Below are 23,112 nucleotides of genomic sequence, written 5' to 3' on the forward strand. Positions count from 1 at the left end.
TACAAGGTGAAAGAGCTGGGAGACTGAAACCTCCCCCAGCGCTAATTTAATAAAAAGATGCAAAAGAAAAGTAATCAGAACTGGTTTCTGAAATACCTTTTCTTTATCGGTCAATTTTATAATTAACTGCTTCCCCTAAATTATGCTTTCTTTGGCTTCTGGCAACAAGTCTATACGGCACCTGTATGGCAATATACGGCACATAGATTGCGAAGGAGAAATTCGGAGCAACTAAGATTTCCCCCCATTGCCCCCTCCTCCAACAAAAAGCCGCCTTCCTATTTAATCCTTCTCAGTCTCCCTGTAGCCTGGGTCAAGTATATTTTGCGCAACTAATTTGACTTTTGCTTCCACAGCTTGCTGAATTCTTCCTTTTCTCTACTAGAGTACAGAACACAGCCACAGGACCAGCACAGTGGGGGTGTGAAACAAGTTATGGTTTACATCTCTCACTATCTTAATGTTTAAACAACCACTTTGTACACAATAAAGTAACATTTTATTATTCATCTGCCAAAAAAAGAAGTGGTGGCTTAAAAAGTATTACACATAAGTGTGGCATGAGGTAACGCCAAAATAAAAAAATAAACGGAGGTAGGGGGAGTGAACAAGAGTATGGAAAAGCCATCAGCTTTGACACCCCCCCCAAACCTGTATTTTTTATTCCGACAGTGTTTCTCATTACTTATGAGCCACATTATTAGATATCTGCCAAAACAAAACCATTTCGTTTCAACTGCACTACCTCATGTCTTCACTGCGCTATATCAGCAACAGTTTCTCTTGCCATATAAAATGAAACACCATGGTAAGCATAACGTCAGTTTTTGCAAGTTTCTGCTAGAAAACAGCAAGGAGAGACACTGTGGGATGCAAAGAGTTATCGATACTCCCTGCCCGCTTTGTTTGTGTCTGCCTGTTTACACAACCTCCATTGCTTGAAATAACAAAGCCCTAACCAGAAGGGTAGAACGAAGCACAGGAGCAGCCCAGCAAAGGGAACAAAGACAAACCCAAAAGGATCAGCTCTAAACTGTAAAGCCAAGCAACCCTGAAATATGGAAACAGCATTTAAAGGCCAGGAGCCCAGCAGATTCAAAAATGGGATTAGGGTAATTGAGATTATTCAATTCAGCTTTCTGAACGCAGACAGGATTAATTATTAGAAGGCAACTCAATTTTGAAGCATTTCAAGTTTCTCATTCTGCTTTCAGCTTACCTCATTTCATGGCAGATCTAAAGTCAAGCAAGACCTAGGAACTACGGAAGCCACTAGCACAGTTCAGAAGAGTTAGAAATCCCTCACATTGAGGATCCCATAATCTAGGATGAGAAATGCTCTGAAATGCACTGGATTGATGCATTTGTCTGACTGAAGGTGGTCGCAAGGCTCGTACACGTTTGTTCCTCAGATACATCCCTGGTGTTCACACTTTTTAAAATTTTTTTTAAATAGGACAAACTGCCCCATAAAGAAATGCTTTACAGCCAGAATCACCTCCTGCTAATTGGAGGTTTTGAAGACTCCCTGAGGAAGCTGGAAAGGATGGTGCTTTTTTTTGTGTTGTTGTTTTTGTTTAAGGATGTAGAGGAGACTACATGTATTGCTCACAGTCTGGAAAAAAAGCAACTATAATTATTTAAGCCTGACAACGTGGCTCAACGGAACACAAGACACTGCAGAGCAAGAGATCCCTGCACGGGGAAAGCTTAAAAGCCAAGAGTCTGTTCATGCTGAAGATGTCCACAACCCAGGGCTGGTCTAACACCAAAGAAGCCACTGTTTCATATAAAACGCTGCTCCTGATCATAGGCAGGTAGTTTTGTGCCAGATCACCTCTTTCAGCTCTGTACACGCATCTATGCAAGTGCTAACCATCTCAGAGCGGTGCCGCCTGACCACATCCACTCCGAAAACCAGAAAGCTCAGAGGAGCACTCTGTCCTAGAAGGCGTTGTTTATTTTTTGATGATGAGTTAGTGAGAGAAGCGAGTAAGTGAAAGCAAGCCTAAGACACCTGGTCTCCAGATGACATCCCAGGCCAGAAGAAGGTGGATGAGACAGATTAAAGGAGTGATGAGAACTAGAGCCTTCGGAAGGTAAACAAGCCCTCAAAGAGTAGAGTACCGGTCAATCAAAAGCATCAGGAGATGACATCCCCTCCTCTTTGCTATTATTTAGTTGTAGTTCATCAGGCATCATGTATTAGGTACAACAGGAAGCAGAGAAACCCCAAATATACGCCAGGATTGCGATCTGTCAGGGCATGTTCCATATTAAACCAACACCACAGAAAATTAGGAGTCAATCTGGGTAATGTTTTCCCTTTTTGTTTGCTTTGCTACAGTAAGTGGTTATTTTCTCTGTGGTGGCCACACCTCCTATAAAGGGACTTACTTAGAATATGCTCTTTTGGCTGGGCATGCCAGAGTTCATTCTTTCATTTGAAAGAAAAGAGTTCCATTCTCACTGGAACAGACAGCTGGCTACACATACGTACCAGAAACCCATATGCAAGTCAAATTTAAGAAGCTTAGCCCATATTCCATTACCATATTTTATTACTACAGTAAGAAGAAATGATTATTAAATCCAATCTAGATTGGATTTTAAAATTACCCAACAACAATAGTTCAGGAATCTGTTTACGTGGCTTAACGAAAAACAACAAACTTAAGTCTGAAAACCCAAATCAAACTCCCCCTCAATAACTCACTCGTTATTTGAAGTCTGAAACAGACACAATACACATTAGTCAGAACTCTACATCAAGCTATTTTTACCCCAAGATAAGACTCCAGACATTCAAAGGCCCTACTTACCACTCCTCAGTCAAGGAAACTACCACGGCAGTCAGCTCTGTGTCTAATCCAGAGGTAACGCAGAGGGCTATGTAGGAGGAGTACTAATCACCAAGCATTCAACCCCGTGCTGTCTTCGTTGATCTTACAATATTCAACAACTTTGAATAGCAGCTTCCAGTCTCAACACATTTTTGCATAATTGTCCTTATGTCACATTAAATATGAACTATTACACTAAAAGGCACGCTCTTGTCAGTGAATAGGACTTTTACTTTTAAAGCAGAAACATTACAAACAGTTTTCTAGATAGCATGGCTAAATTTCTACGCATACTTCCCCTCTGAAAAATAAATCTATTTGCAAGTGTGAACACCTTAACAGTTTAGAAGCTTTTCAGACCAAAACACCCTCACTAGAAACCCATGTATTTAAAGCAAAAGAGTTCTAAACTCGTCCCTTCCAGGATATATAGGTGAGTGGGTCAGAGATAATCAATGCTAGGGCTAATAAAACCATGCCCTCGATTCACTAACCAAAACATAGCCAAGAAACGGAATAATGTTTAAAGGCACTTCCTGTAGCTCAAAGTAAGCCTTTCTATAATACACTGACTCTTCCTGTACAAATATAGAGTAAAAAAAAAAAATTAATTTAGAACTCAAATACTCTTTGAACATTTTGCTTATTTTCAACTTGTCCATTTTTTACTATAGGAAGAAAGCAACATACAATTCCAGCAAAAAAGCCCCACCCAAAACAAGCAAACCAAAGCTCTTCCCCACTCTTCTTCCACAATGAATTGGGTTAATCTTGCTTTGGTACAACCCTGATGAAAAGCTCTCCCAATACTGGAATGAACTCTAGTACTTCGAGACAAAGGCTAAGCAAGCAGAAAAGGTCGTTGCCGTATGAGATGTTTCCCCACAGAAGACTGCTACCAACATGTTTTTATTCTCTACTCTGCTCTGTAACCAGCCGCTCTGCAGCAATAAAAAAAAAAAAACCCTCTCAGAAAAAAAATAAAAAAATCTGTGCAGCCAAGAACAGACTAGAACGGTAAAAACAATAACCCCGGATAAAACACGTTACGCATGCAGCCTTCTGAGTTCCCAGGTTTAGTGCAATGTTTTTATCGTTTGGATGCTACAGAAACATGAATGTTATAACACAGTTTAACCTGAAACCATTCTGAACAGATAAGCTGCTACTTATTTACAGCGGCTGATACGGATTTCATACAGGAAGAAAACAATTTCATGTGCAATATTACAAAACCATTATTTTCTGCACCTTTCTCAACTGCAGGGCCAGTTTCCTGGGGAATTCCGCGCTGTTCTCTGTGGAACCAAACACTCTTCAGTTTACCGTTAACCAGTATTTTCGCTTGACAGCCTTCCCGTCCCCTCTCTGTGAGGGGACGCACACACACACAGCCACATCTTTACCATTCCAGGCTCTTTTCCTCCCATGTTGTCCTCGCACACAACACGAGCCAGGCGGTCGAGAGAAGGAACGGGCAGGTATTTTCATCCTCCACAACAGGCTCTTACAGCGATGAAAAGTAAACCCTGCTGCTCTCACTCCTGATACCAACCTCCTCCCCCACTCGGGGAAGACAGCTGTTACAACAATGCAGAGCTGGAAGCAGCCCGGGCTCGATAGGCTGCTTTGTGCCATATTCTTTGAATAGATCTTATTGTTTACCCTCTGCTCCTTCCGTCCTCTCCATCCCCCCACCTCCCCGTAATCAAATTTTTCCCGGCTACTGCCCAAAAAAAGACACGCCGGGGCCACCTTCCCCCCCGCTTCCCAGCCCCTCCCGGCCCAGGCCAGGCTGTCTTGTTTTCCAGGCTCGATTTCCCACATCCCCTGCTCCATCATCAACTTCGCTGCCAGCGCTCACACCCGCAGCAACACGTTGGCAGCAGCCCTGCGCATCCCCCCCCCCACCGCAGCCCCCCCACGGGAGTTTACATCTGACGAGGCAACGCCGCCAGACATAAAGGGGAGCACGATGATGTAAAAGGGGGGGAGCAAGAAGTTTCACACCAACAACACCCCCCCACACACACCCGGGGGGGGGGGGGGGCAGCAGCCCCGAGCCCCCCCTCCCTGCACGCCCACACCCGTGGGGCTCCCCCCACCCCAGCCCTGTGGTAAAGCCCCCCCAGCCCCACTCATAAATACCCCCCCCCCATCCAGCTTCGCCACAGGGCCGCGATGACCAGTTGTCCCGGGTGGGGGGCCTCGCCCCCCCACCCCCACTGCGGCCTCGGGCCTCCCCCCCCCGTCTCCTCAGCCGGGCCGGGCGGCCTCGCCGGCCGGGGCCTCACCTCAAAGCGGCTCTTAGTGACCCCGTTCATCTCCCTCCGCATGGCGGGGCCGGGGGCGGGCGGGGCCGGTGGGGAGGAAGAGGAGGAGGAGGAGGAGGAAGAAGAGGAGAGGGGGGGAAGGGAGGGAGAGGGGGGAGGAAGGCCGGCGGAGGGAGGAGGGCAGGGGGTACCGGGGCTCCGCGGCCTCCGCCCGCCGCCGCCGCGTCTCCTCCGGCCTCAACTTCAACCCAAAACAAAAACACTCCGCACCTGCCAGCAACGCGCACGCTCATTGGCCAGCGCCGGCTACGGCGCGCGGCGGCGGCGGCGGCGGGGGGGGGGAAACACAGCGCGCGGGGAAGCGGGGCCGGTGGCGGAGGGGGGGGGGACGGGAACGGGAAGGGGGGACGCTGCGCCCCCCCCGCCCCCACCTACCCCGCAGGCCGCCGCCGCCCCCATCGTGCCGCCGCTAGGGTCGCCCCCCTCCACGGTCTTACCGGGGGGGGGGGGGGGCTGTGAGGGGCGCCCCCTCCCCTCCCCGCGACACCGGGGGCTGTAGGACACCCCCCCCCCCCGCGATATCCGGGGGCCGTGAGGATCCGCCCACTGATATCCGGGGGTGGGGGGGGGCGCGCCGCTCCCCCCCCCTTCCCGGTGCCGCCGCGGGGACCGGGGGTCCCGGGGGGGGGGGCGGTGTCCTCCGCCCCTTCGCGCTCTTCCGGGAGGAGCGGGGAGGCCGCGGGGCTCGGCCAATCACGGGCCCGGCTGGCGTGACGTCGCGGTGATGTCATTCCCGCGGGAAAATCAAGCGTGGCGGGACATCCCCGCCGCCCCCCCCCCTTCCAGTAAACCGAGACCTCTTTGTACCAAAGAGATTTATTTGCATGTAAATAAACATGTTCTTTGCAATATTTCCAAAAAAGTTGAAAGTACACTCTACGTCCAAAAAGAATGCAAAAGGAGCCAGGGATATTTACAAAAAAAAGCAAATTTCCAGACAGGTATTTACATCACGACCATTTAGGAAAGAACCATTTTCTTTTAATCTCCATGTACACTTCACCACCTGAGATTAAAAGGTTTGGCTTTTATTTCGTTTACACCTTTTATCTTTCCAATACTGAAAGATGTTAAAATAATCGTCGAGAATAAGCAAAAATATTTTAAAAATAAAACATTTGTCAGAGACCGAGCATTTACACGTCAAAACGCCTGTGTAGTCGTGTACCTCATCACGTCGACAGAAGCGTTGTGCAGCCAGTGCCCGGCTCCGGTCTCTCTCTCTTTCTCTCTCTCACATGATTTATATCACACACAGGGGAAGGGGACAGGGCACCAAAATGGGGCAAAAAAGCTTTAAATTGCTGCTGCCCCCACGGTCCGGGACTCACACCTCTTGCAGCAGCGGCAGCAGCAGGGAGGAGACTTTGCTCCCTCTAATTTCTGCAGGCGATGGTGATACCCGCCTTCCGCAGGAGAATTTTAGGATATTGAACTTTGGTCTTGGGCGAGCAGAGAGGAAACGTGTGCAGCTCTTTCCTTTAAACACATTTTTGTGTTAATTACAAAGCTGAACAGTATTTCCTTCCAACTTTCACCGGTAAAACGTGACTCCGACTAATAACAAGTTCAGCAAACTGTCCCGTGAAATCCCCAGCCCTGATTCCACTTGAAGAGTGCTTCTTTCCGAAGGCTGTTTACGCCTTCACGTGACCCCAAACAGATCAAAGGGCTTTTTTATTTAACAAAAACAACTTAAAAAAACCCAAAACCTGGGAGGGGCAGAACAAACACCGGCGACAACCTGCCGGAGTCTGAGCAGGCATCATTTCCCAGATGCAGCCGCCGTAGCAGGGTCTCAAGATAAATTCATCTGGTGTTGTGTTTCTTACATCCTCTTCATAGACACCCCGCAGTCATACGATTCTGATGCTGCGTAAGATAACGTCATTTGCTCCAGGTTTAGACTTTATTTACTATTTTCCTATAATTTCAGCACATGAAGATGGGAGCGCTGGTGAGGGGGAAGCTACGGTGTGCAGACCACAAGGAGCAAAGGATGAAGGGTGGAAAACACAAGGGAGAGTTCTCCAGAGCCTGGTGGGGGTGGGGGTGGGCTTTGGAGAAATTCACGGCTCCCACGCTCTGCAGGAGCCCTGGAATTAAGCTGAAGGCAGGAAGAAGAGGTGAAAAATCCCTAAATTAATTAACTGAATCATCACTGCCCTACTGAAAAGACACTGGCCTCACTACGGCTTTGAAGGAGCCAGAAAAGAAACAGCTTGCCTGGGGTGTCACTGGGGTCAGACCGTACGCAGGACTGGAAACCTCTGTGGTTTAACAGAAACTTCAGTCTTTGACATCGTTTCTGACTGCATCCCCAAACGCAAAGTATCATCTCGTTCCCACGGGGGGAAATCCTGGCCTCCAGGAGTCAACAGCAAAACCCAGCGGGAGGAGGATTCTGCTCAGTACATGATTCAAAAGGAGATGTGTTTGCAGAACTCTTCATTTCCCACATTCCTCTTCAGTGAATCAGATTTAACTGCTTTTAAAAATAAAACGCTCTCCTGAGTCTCTTTTCCTTTCAGGGACCACAAGATAAGACCATAGAGGATGCCTGAGTCATGCTCTTAATTCCACCCAAAAAGGGAAAACCCATCTTTTAAGGAAATCACTGCTTCTGCTGCAACTCTTATCTCAGATGAACCAGTTAGGGGCTGTTTTTCCAGCAGTGTCAGTGCTAACACCAGGACACGGCTGGCTAACACCTCCTGGAGAGTGAAGGCAATGCTCGTGTGCATTACCAGAACTACTATCTGAGAAGCACCCTATAAGTTAAAAGAAAAAAAAGCAAAAACCAAAATGAAACCCTGAAGGGCTCAGAAACAGATTGCAAAAACAAGGCCCATTTTTCAACCTTGAATGCACACACTAGCTGTTCTAGCGACATCAATGGAAGTATTCGTAGTGGATAAATTAAGCATGGCTCTAAAGTGTCCGCAGGACTGAGACGCGTGCAGCTTCCAGTCCATCGCTTTACAAATGCAGCATCGGGGGATTCTGGGGAAGCTCTGTTCGCTAGGCTTACAAGGAAGCAATGCTCAGATGAAGACAGTGGAGTCCCTTTTCAGTTTAGATTTGCTCCAACGCATGCCAGAATTTCACCAACTTCACCAAAGCTACAGTGGCTGCACGTGTGCAGAGCTGCCCCAATCCATGGGCTCGACCCAAATTCCCAAGTCCCTTTGGGTTCTGCATCATACAATTAAAACAGAGATTGCCTGAAAACAAGCAGCACAAGGCATTCAGATACGGACATAAATAAAATACCTAAATGAAAGGGAAGTCAAACATAAGACAGCAATCCTTCATCCCTGTGACCTGGAATAAAATGCTGACATCCATCAGAACACAGTGCCCAATTCTGCAGAGCAGCTTGTATCAGAGGAAGACGAAGCTTCTCAGCACCACACCAAATCAGGCATTGAATGAAGAAATGCCACAAAAATAAAATAAACTTTAAAAATTCTCTTTTTTTCTTCCAACCACCCTTTTAAAAAGAATAAAACCCAACCCTAAAACATGCCCTAAAATAATTACTTTAAAACTTCCTAAATACAAAAGCAACTTATTCTGAATGGGAAGAGGGGCAGAGAACTTGGACTCTTCCAGAATAGCCTATGTTTCTGTTTGCACCAGTTTGGGGTCTGCTCCCACACTTAACACGCATACTTAGCTTTATACCCATTAACTCTAATGGGGCTAGTAATACTTATAAATTAAGAATGAGTGTAAGTGTCTGCAGGAGGAAGGCCACAGTCAGGAACCTGGCTTGCCAAACGAGCTGCTGGCACTCACACTTTCTGTTCAGACTTTGGAGATCCTTGGAAATACTTTTTTTTTCTCTTCAAACACACCCCGTAAAGATCAGCGTGGCAGGTTTGCAATGAATGGTTCCTTTCTTTCCATCTCTAGAACCCGCAGGTCCTGCATACAGTTCATCTTTTAAAGACACTAAGAAAATTAATTGCCAATTAGAGCAACATCCATGAGATCATCATCTTCTTCCCCGATCAAAAACTCAGGGCTAGCCCGGGATGGGCGCTCAGCCGAAAGGATAGCGCTGCTTGTCATGGAGAGAGACTGGTCAGCTGAAATTGGGGACTTTGACCAGCTCTCTGGCTTCATGCTGTGAGATTTCTTCTTGTCTCTGTCTTTATCCCGATCCCGATCTCTGTCCCGGTCTTTGTCTTTCACTTTTTTCTTCTCTTTTTTGTGCTTCTTGTGTTTTTCTGAGCTATATTCAGGCAAAGGCCTAATGCCATCATCAGAGCTGGGGCTGTTCTGGTAGGATTTCTCTGCTATGGAAGAGCCCGACTCACTCTCACTGTCTATGTTTTGGGGAGTGTATGCTGGTGACTTACTGTGGCTGGGAGAGCAGCGTTCATGTTTTGGAGTAGATCCACTGATTAGAGGGGATCCATAGCTTTTGGAAGAAGCCATCTGAGGCCTTAGGCTATCCCCACCTCCTTCCCCAGGTTTCTGCAAAGTTACTTTGGCTTTAATGCTAGGGGAACCACCATCGTGTTTGCTGATGATAATTTTGGCCACTCCAGTGCTTCCAACATTTTTGGAATCTGAAGTCTTCTTGGAAGAGTCAACAGATCCTCCAGAAACAGAGACTTTAGATTTCTCTTTGTCACTCTTCTCACGTTTGCCCTGGAACTCACCTCCGGACATATTGTGTTTGGAGGACATAGTATGGCTTGAGGAATTGGAACTTGGCCCCATTTGTCCATCCATTGGGTCATCTCCACCAGGCCCGCTAGTGACAACCCCATGTTTAAGTTTGTCTATGACTGCAGTCAGAGATGGCTTCTTGTTTCTGCTTGGAGACTTGCCTTTGGAACTTCCATGCTGGTTTTGAGATGAAGACATGGAAGACCCGCTAGACGAAAAGGAAGATGAAGACGCCGTCGAAGAATTTGATGAAGGAGGTGGTTTCTGTGACATAGACCCAGAGGATCCCATTCCTGAAGACGATTTCATACTTGAGCTTGATCCGGTCCCAGACATATGGGAGCCTCCGGAACCTGAACTGATAGGTGACTTTGCTTTAGATGATGGGGGAGTACCCGGGACAGGTTTCATGGGAGAAGCAAGCTTGTCAGAACCTCCTGAGGGTCTAGAATGAGATGGAGAGATGTTTGGTTTACTCATGGAAGGGTTCATAAGTGATGATGGCTTTCCTTGAGGTTTCATCTTGGTACTTCCAGAACCGCTGCTGAGGCCATGTTTGGTGATGGGGGAGGATCCAGGCTTTCCCACTGACTGAGCTGAGCTTTTGGACTGACCTGAACTTGAGCCGCCTTGGCTTGAGTAGAGGCTGCTGCTCATCTTTGAGCCAGAAGACCCTTCTGATTTGCTGCTTTTAATTTTGCCTGAGGTTGAAGAGGAGGAAGAAGAGGAGGAGGAAGAATGGCTATGATGGCTTTTGCTGCTGGAGGAGGTGACAGAGCCACTACTTGTATACTGGCCATGTGAAGACGGTTTGCCCACAGTCACTGTTCCTTTTGGGATCTGAATGGTTATTTTTGGAATAGGAGGAGTAGCTACACCCGGAGGAGTCTGAGATCTGCCTGAACTCCCAGGAGATTTGGACCCACCTGTGCTTGCTGGTGGCGTGAAAGGCCTGTTTGATGAACTGTGAGATGGAGATTTCCCATCTGTCTCCTGCTTCTTCCGCTTTGGAAGTTTCTCTTTACTTTTACCATCACTGGATGGTGTCCGGCTGCGCTTCCCTGGCTTCCCATCTATCCCGGGACCTGCCATGTTACTTCCAGAACCATTGCCTTCCTTTACCCGTTTCTGAGACTTTTCTTTTCCTATATCCCCTGTATTCAGTAAAGGGCTCTGACCTCCACTGTGATGCTCCATGATGTCAGAGGACCCCAGTGCTTTGCTTGCAGCTGCAATAATACTAAAATCTACCGTATCGGACTGATTGCTCCCCTTAAACTTATTTTCCCCCCCATCAGTCCCCAAGACTTGCACCCCCAAAGTAGTTAGAGCCTGGGACGCATAGCCCTTGAAATCATCAGTGTCTCCACTCTGACTACTCTCATCAAAGTACTCCTCCCCAAAGCCACTTTGACTCTGACTGTTCAGCAAGTCAGGATTGAAATCTACTCCATCTGGAAAAAAATGGTTTGAAGAATCGCTGTTGGGGCTCACAGCAGCATCTGCTATCAGGTCTGCTGGATCTGTGTATGGGTTCTCACTATTGTTCGTCTGAAAAACATCTGGGTCAAAGAGGGCACTTTGTGAATGTCCTGAACTAGAAGAGTCTCTTACTGGAGTACCAATGGGTGGACAGTCCTCGTTAGTGGTGGGTAGCTTGGAAGCCTCCTCTGCTATATCCGAAAGGATATCAGTAACATCGGCTCCAATACTGTCCGAACTAGAAAGTCGAACCATTCTCTGAATACTGGGCTGCGAGTGAGGTATAGGCTGTGGGTATGTAGTAGGAGGAGTGCTGCATTGGCTGGGTGCTGGAGTAATATGAGGGGTGTCCAGGGTATCTGCAGTCATGTTGACATCAAAAATGGGATTCTGGGAGTCAACATCCATTGAAAAGAGCTCCCTCTGGAAATCATCCTCAGTCTGATGCTTGGGCTTGTCGGCCGGCATGCGGGACTTTTTTTTCTTTTGCTTATTCCCCCCAGGGCCCATTTCCATTCTGGGGGAGCCAGAGGAAGAGTTCTGCCTTTCGAGAGGGCTGCTCCCATACAGAGTGGAGAAATCCTGAGGGGGATTCTCTTTAAGAAGGTTCATGAGCATGGGGTGGTTCTTGGTGTTGCTTGCTGGTGAGGATACTGGTGGTGGTGTGTGATGGGGAGGGGTTGGACTTGAGCCAATGGTAGACCCCACATTCCCTGTGATCTGCAACAAACTAGTGAGAATAGGGTTCTGAGACACTTTGCTGAAGTCCTCCCCATGGCCCACCGAGTCATGCCTCTCTTTCATGCTTATGCTCATGTTAAACAAAGTAGTGATGGGCCCCCCAGGAAAAGTGTTTGTTGGGGTAGTGGTACCACTCATTGGGTTGCTGCCTGTGGTCATGCCATACCCTGGGCTGCTGGCTGGGGGAAGATTTTTCTTCACCATATCTTCTACTGTCTCTGCAATGAGGGACAAGGCTGGTGTGTCTGCTTGAATCGTTTCTGCTTTTCTACGAATTGCTCTCATGGTGACAGGAATGGACATACATCTGCAAGACACAAGACAAAGGGTTTAGCGTGCATTTTGCTGCCCTATAGCAACGTTCACTGAAGACGTTTTAATAACTTTATCCGACATAAAGCAAGCAGTAAAGCTCTTGGGCACAAGGGAGCAACAGGTCTAGGCACTGTAAATGCCCTGCTGTTCTGCTTGTATTTACACTTATCCCATCAAGCTTATCTAGCCGCGAGACAACTGTGCCTTTATGCATTGCCCTGCAATCACAAAGGGAGAATTAATCAATCAATTAACTCTAATATTAAACTAATAGCTGACAGATCGTGATCTTGTAGGTAAAGCACAGGATGCCATCTGGGTTGTTATTCTGATTCTGCCAGAAAAGACCTTTGTCTAAGCTTGGCAAACCTAATTTCCTGCAACCCTGTAAACATCAACAGTAATGCCACATGCTACTCAAGGACGACAAGCCTATGATGTTCTGATACAAAAAATAGCTATTCTCACTCAAAAGGTCTGTGCTGTACCCTGTTAACATTCTACTGTGTTCTGAATGGTGGCTGGGGTGGAGGAACCTTGATAAAAGGCCTGTGTAAATGACAAACTGCAGGGGAGCTCTTGCACATTTTACAAGACTTAGAAAGCAACCAACTACAGTAGGCATAAATAGTAGGCACCTCAGACACGCACTCAAAAATAAGTAGCTATGGTTCAACGCCTGGAATGAAATTTTCAATAGGGCTCCAAGCTTTCCTCTCTTGCAAATAACCACTACCAAAACTCACCCACAGACAGAACTGCTCCAAAACTGCTATGATAAATATGAGATAGACATAGAGTTCATCTATATGATTTAGAGTCCACGGTGGCACAAAAAAATCCAGCCTACCTTTGAACAACTTTGGCAATGAAATCATCTGTACAGATAAGAGCATCGGACAGCCCTTTGTACAGCTTACAGTTCACATGAGTAGAGTCTTGCACATCCATTACCACTAAAAGAGAGAAGGCATTTGGAAGAGATCAAAATCCTGGTTACAGTGGAAGAAAACCCTGCCACCCTTTCAAAAAACACACTCATGCTTTTATTGAGTCCACTTACCACACACCAGGGAGTCATTCACAGGATGCTGAAAGGATACACTAAAACAGGAGTCAGAGAGAGGACAAACTTCAAACTGCAGGATCCCAGGAGAATCTGAAAGACATGGGAAATGTTAAATTAGGGAACACAGGAGATGAACCAGAGGCACCAGCTCAATACCCCCATATAGAAGGAAAAAAAAAAAAAAAAAAAAAAAAAGAGTAAGAAAGGAAAGCAGCATGGGTCTCATTTCTTATTCCTACACCTAGGAAAATCACCCAGGGTTTCTTACTGTCCACACATTATTTACCACTCCACACGGTACCCACCTTCTTTTAAAACAGTTCGCTTGACACAGCTGCCAATCAGCGTGTTGTATGCCACTTGATGTCTGATCAAATTGAGGATGAGAGGAACCCGTCCTGGGTGCTGGAAGGCGATTTTACTAATCAGAGTTCCTTGAAGGCTTCTTCCATCTGGGAGAGGAGCATCTTTGTTCAGAAAGTAACAGTGCTGCTGTCCTGGAAGAGCCTGACAAACAATTTCTGCTTTACTCCAATTACTGCTGGGTACAAGGCAATAACAGACATCTAGGAAGGAAAGAGCAGGCCCCGGATCCGCCGCCAAGCCACCTTTCTGGCTGAAAATGACAAACAATGAAGACACTTTCCTCCCCATCCGAACAAGCAAAACACGATTTCAGCTCCTCAGAAGTAGTACTGCCAAACAGTATTCACTGTCCCCACTAAACAGTTTCCTACGGTATGGCATCCCTTCTGAGGAAAAGACAAATCCTCTGCAGTTAACAGGAGATCCATCATTGACAAATTAAGAACTAGGATTTCTCCCAAAATGATGCAATTCATTCAGCCACACATTACAGTCTGAACAAGAGGAAGGGACAGCACCTGGGAAGGCTCAGTGCCACACCTCTGCTGGCATTCCAGCAGCTGCACTTCAACAGCAATGGATTTTTCATTACCTAATTTTCCTAATTACTGTGGTCACGTTGGTATCTGAATTCTACTGCTTGGATAGCATAGTTTTTTGCCTATAAATAAATGCTAGACCAATTTCCTTTAACCCACTTGAAAGATACCTGAAACAGACAAAAAACCCCAAACTGCTTATCTACAGGCATAATGTCCTGGTTGTAACAACATACTTACTGCATAGAAGCGCATATTGTGGTTTAAAGGTAGAGGATCAGCCTCCTTGGATAATTCAAACTGTGTGATCAACTCATACAAGGGTACAAATGTTGGTGGTGTGTCGAACAGTGGAATACCTGAGGGAGCAAGATGGCACAGAATGATAGCATCTGAGAGCCAGAAAGAGATGGCGGGCCAGAGAAGGCATTACCATCTAATAAACGAAACTTATCCAGGTTTTACCGAAAACAGCACAAAGTCTTGAGCAACTTTTCTGGCACACTTTAAAAATTAGCAGCAGTTTATTGATAAAAACCTAGGGAGCATCTGTCTGACAGATCTGCAACCCACCTGTGCAGCCCTGAAGTTTCTGAATGAAAGCTCGAGACACTGGAATGGGACGTGGGAATTTCAGGAAGAAACAAGCTGGTAAGTCCACACTGTTGGCACTTGTGATCGACGAGAAAGACGGAGTTCTGAAATATTGGGTTAATACAAGATCTTATTAGATGCAGGGCATGACTCTGGTGTCTGCTATGAGCACCAGACATACAATTTACTGTTCGATCAAATACAAACAGATTGTTATACCTTCTTAAAAATTAAGATACTCCTCAAAAGCATGTCACATGCCTGAAATACGTATTTCTTGGCTTAAAGATAGCACATAAGTGCTTTATATAATGCTATGACATCATGCAGTCATCTCCCCGCTCTGACTTCAACAGAGGCCTGAATGTTGAATTTGCACCTCAACAAGGCTGCTGAGAAAGGCCTGGCAGACATGTCCTTTGCTTACCCTTTGCTGTCAACTGGATGAGAGCCCATAATCAGTGGTGCAATTGGAAGTTTGTACATAGTCATGGTTCCCTCAACTGTTACTGATACATTCATACCCAAAGACCGAGGAACTGCAAGACGAAGCCAGAAAAAAAACCCAACAACATAAGCTGATGAAAAAAAAAAAAAAAGGTGCAAACTTTACGAATTACATATCACTATGGTGGAAATATCTTAATTCCTCCACAAGGCACAGTTTTCAGCATTCACTTTTATCACTAAATGGACTACAGCCAAACTAGTTATGCGACCTAACGCTCTATTTTACTCTTTCAAGGTAGACCAATTGCATAATTCTTAAAATATATTCCAAATACATTTGCAAGTTTGTCGTATGCTCTTTACAAAGCTATTTTATAATAATAATGATTTTTGACAATTTCACCCTCTTCTTCCCCGAGACCAGCCCCAATTTTAATTGGTGCTTGGTTTTGTCATTTTTGTGAGAGACATATCTCCATGTACATGCATAAAAAATAATCTTCTAGTAAGATAGCAGAGACACAAGTATTCCCACAATAAAATGAATCTCTTGTTAACAATTAAATTCACCCTAAGGGAAAAGGCTCTGTCTGCAGACCATCACCCTCGGTAGCAGTCCAGCTCAAACTCCAGAATAGCCATGAGGTTCGAGAAGATGGTCAACTAAGCCAGCATTTGCACATGGGCTTCTTAAACCCGTGTCCTCTGAGAGTCAGTCTATGATTTTCCTGTATTACAGGGTGACAGCAGAGGGGAGCTAGACTGTTGGAATTCTGCTTTCTTCTCTCCTGCAAGCAGCAGTAGTCCACACCAGTTAAAGCTGACCTACCATTGTTCTCATGCAAAATAACGGGGGCTCCAGTGCCATCTTCAAATAAGTCATAGGGTGAGACATAATACTTGAGATTCATCAGAAGACCTGTGGGAGAGAAGCTTTTGAACAGGCATCCTAACAATATAAGTTAACCCGATCATTATTAACCCCTGTAACCACATAATATTTGCAGTGTAACACAGCACATGCTGTGCAGAGCTGCTACTGCACCTTGAAAGAGTTGTTCTCTGCTGCCAAAGACACAGACATGGCCATTTGCCATAAAATTACCGTGTGCAGCTTTGTAAAGAAAAGCTAGCCTTCTGGATCATGTGGGACTTGCAAATACCCAACCACCTTGTCCCTCCTTTAGTTTGTTTAGCATTTCCCATTACTGCCCTTAGTTAATGTGAAACTAACATTACAAACAACAAACATAAAAGGGATCCTGAACAAAGTAATTTTTATTCTTTTCTTTTTTAACTGTTAATCAAAGATACCTCCACTCCTGGGAGTGAGATAGCCAACACTGCCATGAAGAATCTTGTCGAGGGGATTTGCATTGGTGGCTTGCCTGCAAGAGAGGCAATCACAGATCTGTAAGAAGCCAGAGTCATACCTGAAGCCAAAAGTCATGTGCTGATGGCAGTCTAAGATTTTAGCTCAATATATACAATTCTCAGTCACACAGAGGCAGTGATCTTAAACTTCACAGTTATAGGCAAAACGAAAGCTACTTTAGTCTCTACAGCACGGATGGTTTATCCACTGAATCTACAGCAGTGAAAGATGGGCAAATCTTTCTCAATTTCTTGCTGTAAAAGACATTACCACTAATCCATCTAGTTACAAACTTTCTACCTTCCAGACTTTCTTTCAATTCAATTCTGCAGTTAAAAAGCAATTTCTCAGAAAGCTCTAAGCAGTTTTTCTCTCTCTCTGCATATCATTCCCCTGCTAGCACAGGCCTTCTGTAGTCTCAGCATTGCACTTCTTAGCAATGATGTCAGGCTATACAGGCACTGATGTGACACTTGCGGGATATAGAGTACTTGGCATGATCGGAATCAGCATTATTAAGTAAAAACAAACCAACAAAACCCAACAAACGATATAGATGTCCTTACCAATACATCCCTGCCATTTTTGAGAGATCCAACTCTAAGGACTGCAGAGCTAAGTACATTTTAGTTTTAAGTTTGCTAGAGGAAAAAAAAAAAACACAAAACAATATAAAATTGAAAGGAACTGTGCAATGACATTCAACTCACAGAGCTGCTGGCTGACAAGCTGCAGTACTTGCCATCAGATTGAGCATTTAGAAATTATAACTTTTCATTCTGCATTCCCACTTCACATTAAATCCTCCCTACCCACTCTGTGCACATGTAAGCCATGGTGATGAAGTCAGTAGGATCACACACAATGAAAATTTAAGCACAGAATAAAAAGCTTGTAGATTTGCTTAATTTTATATATGAGGTTGTAAATAAACGTAATACATATTCTAGACTTACTTGTCTCCTGGCAACTTATACAGGTTCACAAGCCCCCTCAGGTGCTTAGAAAATTCATCAAAATTTTTCTCTCTGAAAGGAAGAAAAAGTAACGTATTAAAATTCGTAGCAGATAAGGTTTTGTTTTAAAAAGTTCTAAGTTCACTAAATCACTTAAGAAAAGACTTTTGCTATGTGAAAGCTACAAAATGTGTTCTTTAAATGATCCAGCTTTAATGATTCTGATGAATGTTGTGCTGTGGCTTCCAAGATACCATGCACAGCAGTCAGAATCTGAAGTATCTGAACCAAAGCCAGAAAATCCCCTGGAGAAGTGGAAAGACTTTGTGGGGAAAGAACAGTTATGAAACATTTTACATTTCCAGACATAAAATAGCATCAGATCAATACTGCAAAGAGAACCCTGTCAGAAAGTGCTACAACCAAGTCTTGTTGCTCACCTCAGATGTTGCACCAATTCTGGACAACTCTGAAAAGGAAAGAACATACAACGATATCAATGTCGAATGCAGCAATTTCAGTCTTTGTGCAGCAGAGCAACTGTAAATTATTAGGACAGTAACATTTGTAGCATCAGCTTTTCATGAGAAGCAACACAATGCTCACAACTACATATTGCTCTGGTTCTAGTTCTGTTTCTCAACCTGCTCTGGGAAAAATTCAAGCAATCTCTTAAACAACTGATTTGAAATAAAACTTTTAAAATTGTGAAGCCTTACGTTGAAAACCTATGATCTTATATAGAGATATTAAAAATGGTCTGTTTTCAGAAGAGTGGCTAGGCCAACGTAAATAGCAAGTGCAAACTCTCATACATGTGCAGAAAGGAAGACATTCCTTTCAGCATTCCGTGTTTTAGTATTGTCCATTCAGAGATCTAAGTTTTATAAGATTAATTTCCCTATCCTTCCTCCAGAATAATAATTCTCAGAAACACAGTGATGGCTTCCTCAAATAATGTTGGCAGTTATAAAACCACTCAGAGAAAAAGAGAGACCATCAGTAAAACAGTCCTTGCACACATACACTACATCAATCAGATTAACCCACAAGAACAGATTAGTCCATGGAGGCTTTTACTTTCCACTAGAACAAGCAGCAAAGGTGCAATGCTAGGTCTAGCAGAACATTCAATATAATCCATTTCCTCTGCTCAGACAAACGGGAGTCAAAACGGCAGTTCCAAAAACACAAAAGCATTACCCTCATCTTTGTCAGTAATACATACCACTGGGTTTTCTCCGTGGTGAGCCACCTTGACATCACACAGCAGCCCTGTAGGATCTAACTGGACTTCCACATAGAACATGTCTGAAGTGATGTAACATTCAGTGCCATTTGCACTAAGGTGAGATCCAAGGCTTACATACAAAACAAAACAAAAATTGCTATGAGATGCACACAAAAACCAATCAAACCAGCAGTGAGATTACGATGCGTACAGATAAACGGGAAAAGCGTTTGCCATAAAATAAAGAAGACCTACCCATTTTGTCTAGCTATAGACTCTAAGCGATCTGTCATGGCAGGTAGAGAAGATACTAGATGGAGAGAGCAAAAACCAAGGCTTAGTGAAATGATTCCACATTTCCCCAGGAATAAGACATCAGCATTAAACCCAATCTCAACTAGTTACTCCCTCCCATGGCCCGTCACACCTTCACATGTGCAACTATATACATTATCTGTACTCAAAATACAGGCAGAATGAACAACTTGCATGGAGAAAACCGAACGTTCTTAGAACTGCAAAGACAGAACGGTTCTTCTTCCACAAGTGGAATTCAGGTATGGGCATTTAGAATAAAACTAACACAGGCCATCTTGACTGGTACTGACTGGCACCGAGATAAGCGTGCTTATGTGAACGTTAGCACACATGCCCTAGGAACACAGGGATAAGTGCTAGCAACAACCTTGCTTGCTTTTATGATTTCGAGCATTTCCATAGCATACCACTGTTAAGCAGTCTGTAAAGTGCACGCACAGAACGTACCAACCTTTTAATGCCTTCTGCAAAGTCTCCAAACAGCTCACCAGATGTTGGTGCCCCCCAGAGTTCATCACAACTCGCTTTTCCTTAGTCAGAAAGAAGAAAAATGTCCTTTTTGTGTATCACTCAGTAAGAGGGAATTATTGCAACTTTTGTTGAGTCAAGTGAGGTTTATTTAGGTAATTAAAAGCAGATTAGACTTCATCCCCAAATTACATCCTCATTTTGACTCCTGCAGGAGAACAGTATCCATTTTGGAAGCAGGTAGCAAAGGCAGGCCTGGAATTGATTTATTTTCTTTTAAGCAACTTGCTCATCTGGAAGAACAGACTGTAGCAACTTTTTAATAGGCATAAGCTAAGAGTTATATAGGAAATGACAGAGAAATAACGAGACAGGCAAACTTTTAACACCACAATATATGCAGAAGCCTTTGATGTAGCTCTCCCCTGCCTCCTGCTCCTCCTTCCCCCTACCCAGAGACCAGTATTTCAAACTCACGTTTGACTAAGCCAACAACTGAGTTTTGAATATCACTGAACGGGGAGCAAATTGCTTTACAAAACACAACATCCTGAAACAGCAAGTGGCAGAATGGTTTGGGCTTCTCAGCACTGGCTGGAACCACAAGTTCGACCCTTTTCCTAGTGCTGAGCTGACAGCTGCCCCATGTCAATTAGGCTGCAGAGGGGAGGCTGTAATTAGGGAAGGCAAAGACAGGCCAGACAGAAAGGGTACAGACATCACTCCCTCCCCTGCACACTGCAGGGTGTGAGAACTGGCACACCTCACCCACGCTGGCCCAGGAGGCAGTCAAGGCTTGAACAAAGGGTAAAGCACTTTGAAGAGATCTAACAAACCGACAACAAAATTATTACTAAAGAAACTTCAGAAACCCTCCTGCTGAGATCTCAACAATCCTCACCATGACTTGACGGACTAACTTCATGGTTTCTGTCCAAGGTCTGTTTTGGTTGTACTTTGCATGAAGTTTTTCTAAGAGGGTACTCATCTTATTCAGCTTCTCTGTTTCTGTAAGACAGGGGAATATTCAGAAAAGAGAACGAGACAATATTCGAAGCTTTACAAATAAAACAGCTTGGCAGTTACGATGAAAATACTTCCTAGCTTTAAGCTAACCATGATTTCAAAAAACTTATTTTCTGCTGATTTAGCCCTGCAACCTAGACCTTAAAGTTAAGTAAACGTTAAGGATGTATCACAAACTATCAAAACCTAAAGGACCATAAAATGGCTACAGGCCTGTTGGGAAAAGCCCAGCTCCTATTCTGCACAGACTCTGAGTGATGTGGCCCCATCAGGTTAAGTTCTGGCATGACAGGGATATATTGGGGCACTGTTTGAAGATACAAGGGCATGGTCTAAAGACAAAGCTTCCCTGGGACAGGAAACAGAGAGTGTAGAAAACATTGTGTTAAAGAAGCAAGGCTAAGCTTCGTTTCCTGGATTCCCCTTCACTGTTTACTCTTCCAGCTATCCAACCCCCTGTACAATAAAGACCTTCACACAGACCCTTCCACCACCAAAAACCTCAACCAAATCAGTCCAACTGCCAACTGTCACAAGTTCTCTGATCAGACACACCCCCACCTCATGCTAGCTTGAAACTGAGGGCTGGTGTCTCCTCGGTGCTGTTCTAGAGCCAGGGCACAGCTCCCTACACTCTGAGATACTGAAGCAGTGGATGACTTGGGGGGGGTCACGGATCTCTACCAACCTGGAACCTACTCAGCCTTTACAAAACCCCTCTCATATCCCACAGGCTCTCATCTACTACCTGTGGTTCTACAAGCTCATATCTACGTATTTTAGAAAGTTCCACTGTTGTTAATAATATTTCTTTGATGGGAGACAAGGAAGGATACAGGATCAGTGACTAAGCAAAAAACTAGAGTTGGACAGTTCAGCTAAAAAAGTTCCAAGATTAAATGGTTCATTTTTTCCCTACTATCTAGTTGGATGCATGCACAAAGAGAACGCAGCTTTCAGGAGTACGTATAATTTTGTCTTTTTTTGCTGTGAGACAGCTTTTTCTACACTTGCATTTGTCAAAAAATCCCAGCATACATCACGGCCAAAATAAACCCTGCCACTGGCACTAGTGGGTCCAAGGCAAACAGACGCCTATGACATTTTAACTGCCACAGCATGCAACCCTGTAAGTCCTCACCTGCAAAATTTCAAGGCTTTGTTTTCATTATTGATGCATGTACAGTTCATAGACCTAATGCTGACCCCATCCAATCCAAGCGTTAAGAAATAAACAAACATTTGCTAGACCTTTTCAGACACTTTATACCTCTTGGCTACGTTAGAATCACAGAACTGTTGAGGCTGGAAGGGACCTCTGGAGTTCACCTGGTCCAAGCCCCCTGCCCAAGCAGGGCCACGGAGAGCCGGTTGTCCAGGACCGTGTCCTGATGACTTCTGAACATCTCCAAGGATACTGACTCCACCACCTCTCCGGGCACACTGTTTGAGCGCTTGGGCACCCTCAGAGTGAAAAAGTGTTTCCTGATGCTCAGGTGGAGCCTCCTGCCTTTCAGTTTGTGCCCACGGGCTTATGTTCACCTCCCAAATGAGCCGGGCTCCCTCTGCTTTACGCTCTTTCTCCAGGAATTTCTGTACATCCATAAGACCCCATTAAGCCCTGGGACAGGGACAGTTCTGACAGATTTCAGCACAGTTAAGAGCCTCACGAGGATATTCGCTTTTTTATTTCTTCCCCCCCCCCAAAAAAAAACCAGAACCAGCCTGCAGCCAGCACGAAGACTCAGAGGCCCAGCCGGGGGTGGGGGGGGGGGAAGCGAGTCACGGTGCCGGTGAAAGGACCCTCGTCCTCCCGCCGGGCCGCGGCCCCGCTGCCGTTTTTTTTCGGGGAGATACCTCAGCCCCAGCCCGACGCTCAGCCGCACCGACCACCGTGCCGGTGCCTCGGGAGACACCGGGACAACCTCCCCCCCCCCGCTACACACACCCACACCCCGGTCTCCTCACAGAACCGGCGGGAAAGCCCTCGCGCCAGCCGCGCCCCCCCGGCGGCACTCACTCACCCTCGGCACCGCCCGGCGCCGCCTTCATGCCGCGGGTGGGGACGGGCGGCTCCGCGGCGGACCGCAGCGCCGGCGTCGCGTCGGGCCGGGCCGGGCCGGGAGCGTGAAGGGGGTAAAGGAGGGGGGGGTGTGCGTGGGGGGGTGTGTGTGTGTGTGAGAGCCGCGGCCGGGCCGCTGCCCGCCGGCCTCACACGACGGCGGCGGCGGCCGCCGCCATCCCTCCGGCCGCGGCTGCGCTGGGGGAGCGCGGCGCTCCCGCCTTCTCGCGAGAGCCGCCACGTCTCGCGAGAGGGCGGGGA

At 45.9% G+C, this 23,112-nt stretch overlaps 2 protein-coding genes across 16 annotated transcripts in view; both read right to left on the bottom strand.

The window, feature by feature from the left end:
• Nucleotides 1-5,590, bottom strand: part of FBXL20 (F-box and leucine rich repeat protein 20) — a 44,023-nt gene extending 38,433 nt beyond the window's left edge. For 3 of the 14 annotated variants that reach the window (XR_012651744.1, XR_012651743.1, XM_075036475.1), the window contains exons 1-2: nucleotides 4,250-4,603; nucleotides 4,095-4,141 (exon numbers count right to left, since the gene is read on the bottom strand). Coding sequence is in view for 7 of the 14 variants with exons in the window: in XM_075036475.1 (XP_074892576.1) it covers nucleotides 4,095-4,141; nucleotides 4,250-4,481 (279 nt within the window). In the remaining 7 variants the exon portion in view is untranslated. Of the gene's footprint in view, nucleotides 1-4,094; nucleotides 4,142-4,249; nucleotides 4,698-5,137; nucleotides 5,359-5,551 lie in introns of those variants that run through there. The other 11 variants (XM_075036480.1, XM_075036476.1, XR_012651742.1 and 8 more) reach the window with 10 other exon arrangements.
• Nucleotides 5,591-5,976: 386 nt separating this feature from the next.
• Nucleotides 5,977-22,947, bottom strand: MED1 (mediator complex subunit 1). 2 transcript variants are annotated; one of them, XM_075036486.1, is made up of 18 exons: nucleotides 22,814-22,947; nucleotides 20,665-20,771; nucleotides 19,747-19,825; nucleotides 19,233-19,287; nucleotides 18,975-19,107; nucleotides 18,187-18,215; nucleotides 17,747-17,818; nucleotides 17,357-17,431; nucleotides 16,730-16,803; nucleotides 16,245-16,334; nucleotides 15,393-15,504; nucleotides 14,945-15,069; nucleotides 14,612-14,730; nucleotides 13,772-13,973; nucleotides 13,461-13,556; nucleotides 13,248-13,353; nucleotides 12,249-12,389; nucleotides 5,977-12,071 (listed from the first exon to the last, which is right to left on the bottom strand). In XM_075036486.1, the coding sequence occupies exons 1-18, from the start codon at nucleotides 22,839-22,841 to the stop codon at nucleotides 9,143-9,145; spliced, it is 4,572 nt and encodes a 1,523-aa protein (XP_074892587.1). In that variant the 5' UTR covers nucleotides 22,842-22,947; the 3' UTR covers nucleotides 5,977-9,142. The 2 variants fall into 2 exon arrangements, with proteins under 2 accessions (XP_074892587.1, XP_074892585.1); XM_075036484.1 differs by having other exon boundaries at nucleotides 5,977-12,389.
• Between the last annotated feature and the right edge of the window lie 165 nt (nucleotides 22,948-23,112).

The sequence above is a fragment of the Buteo buteo genome, chromosome 9, assembly GCF_964188355.1.
Source record: "Buteo buteo chromosome 9, bButBut1.hap1.1, whole genome shotgun sequence".
Taxonomy (NCBI): domain Eukaryota; kingdom Metazoa; phylum Chordata; class Aves; order Accipitriformes; family Accipitridae; genus Buteo; species Buteo buteo.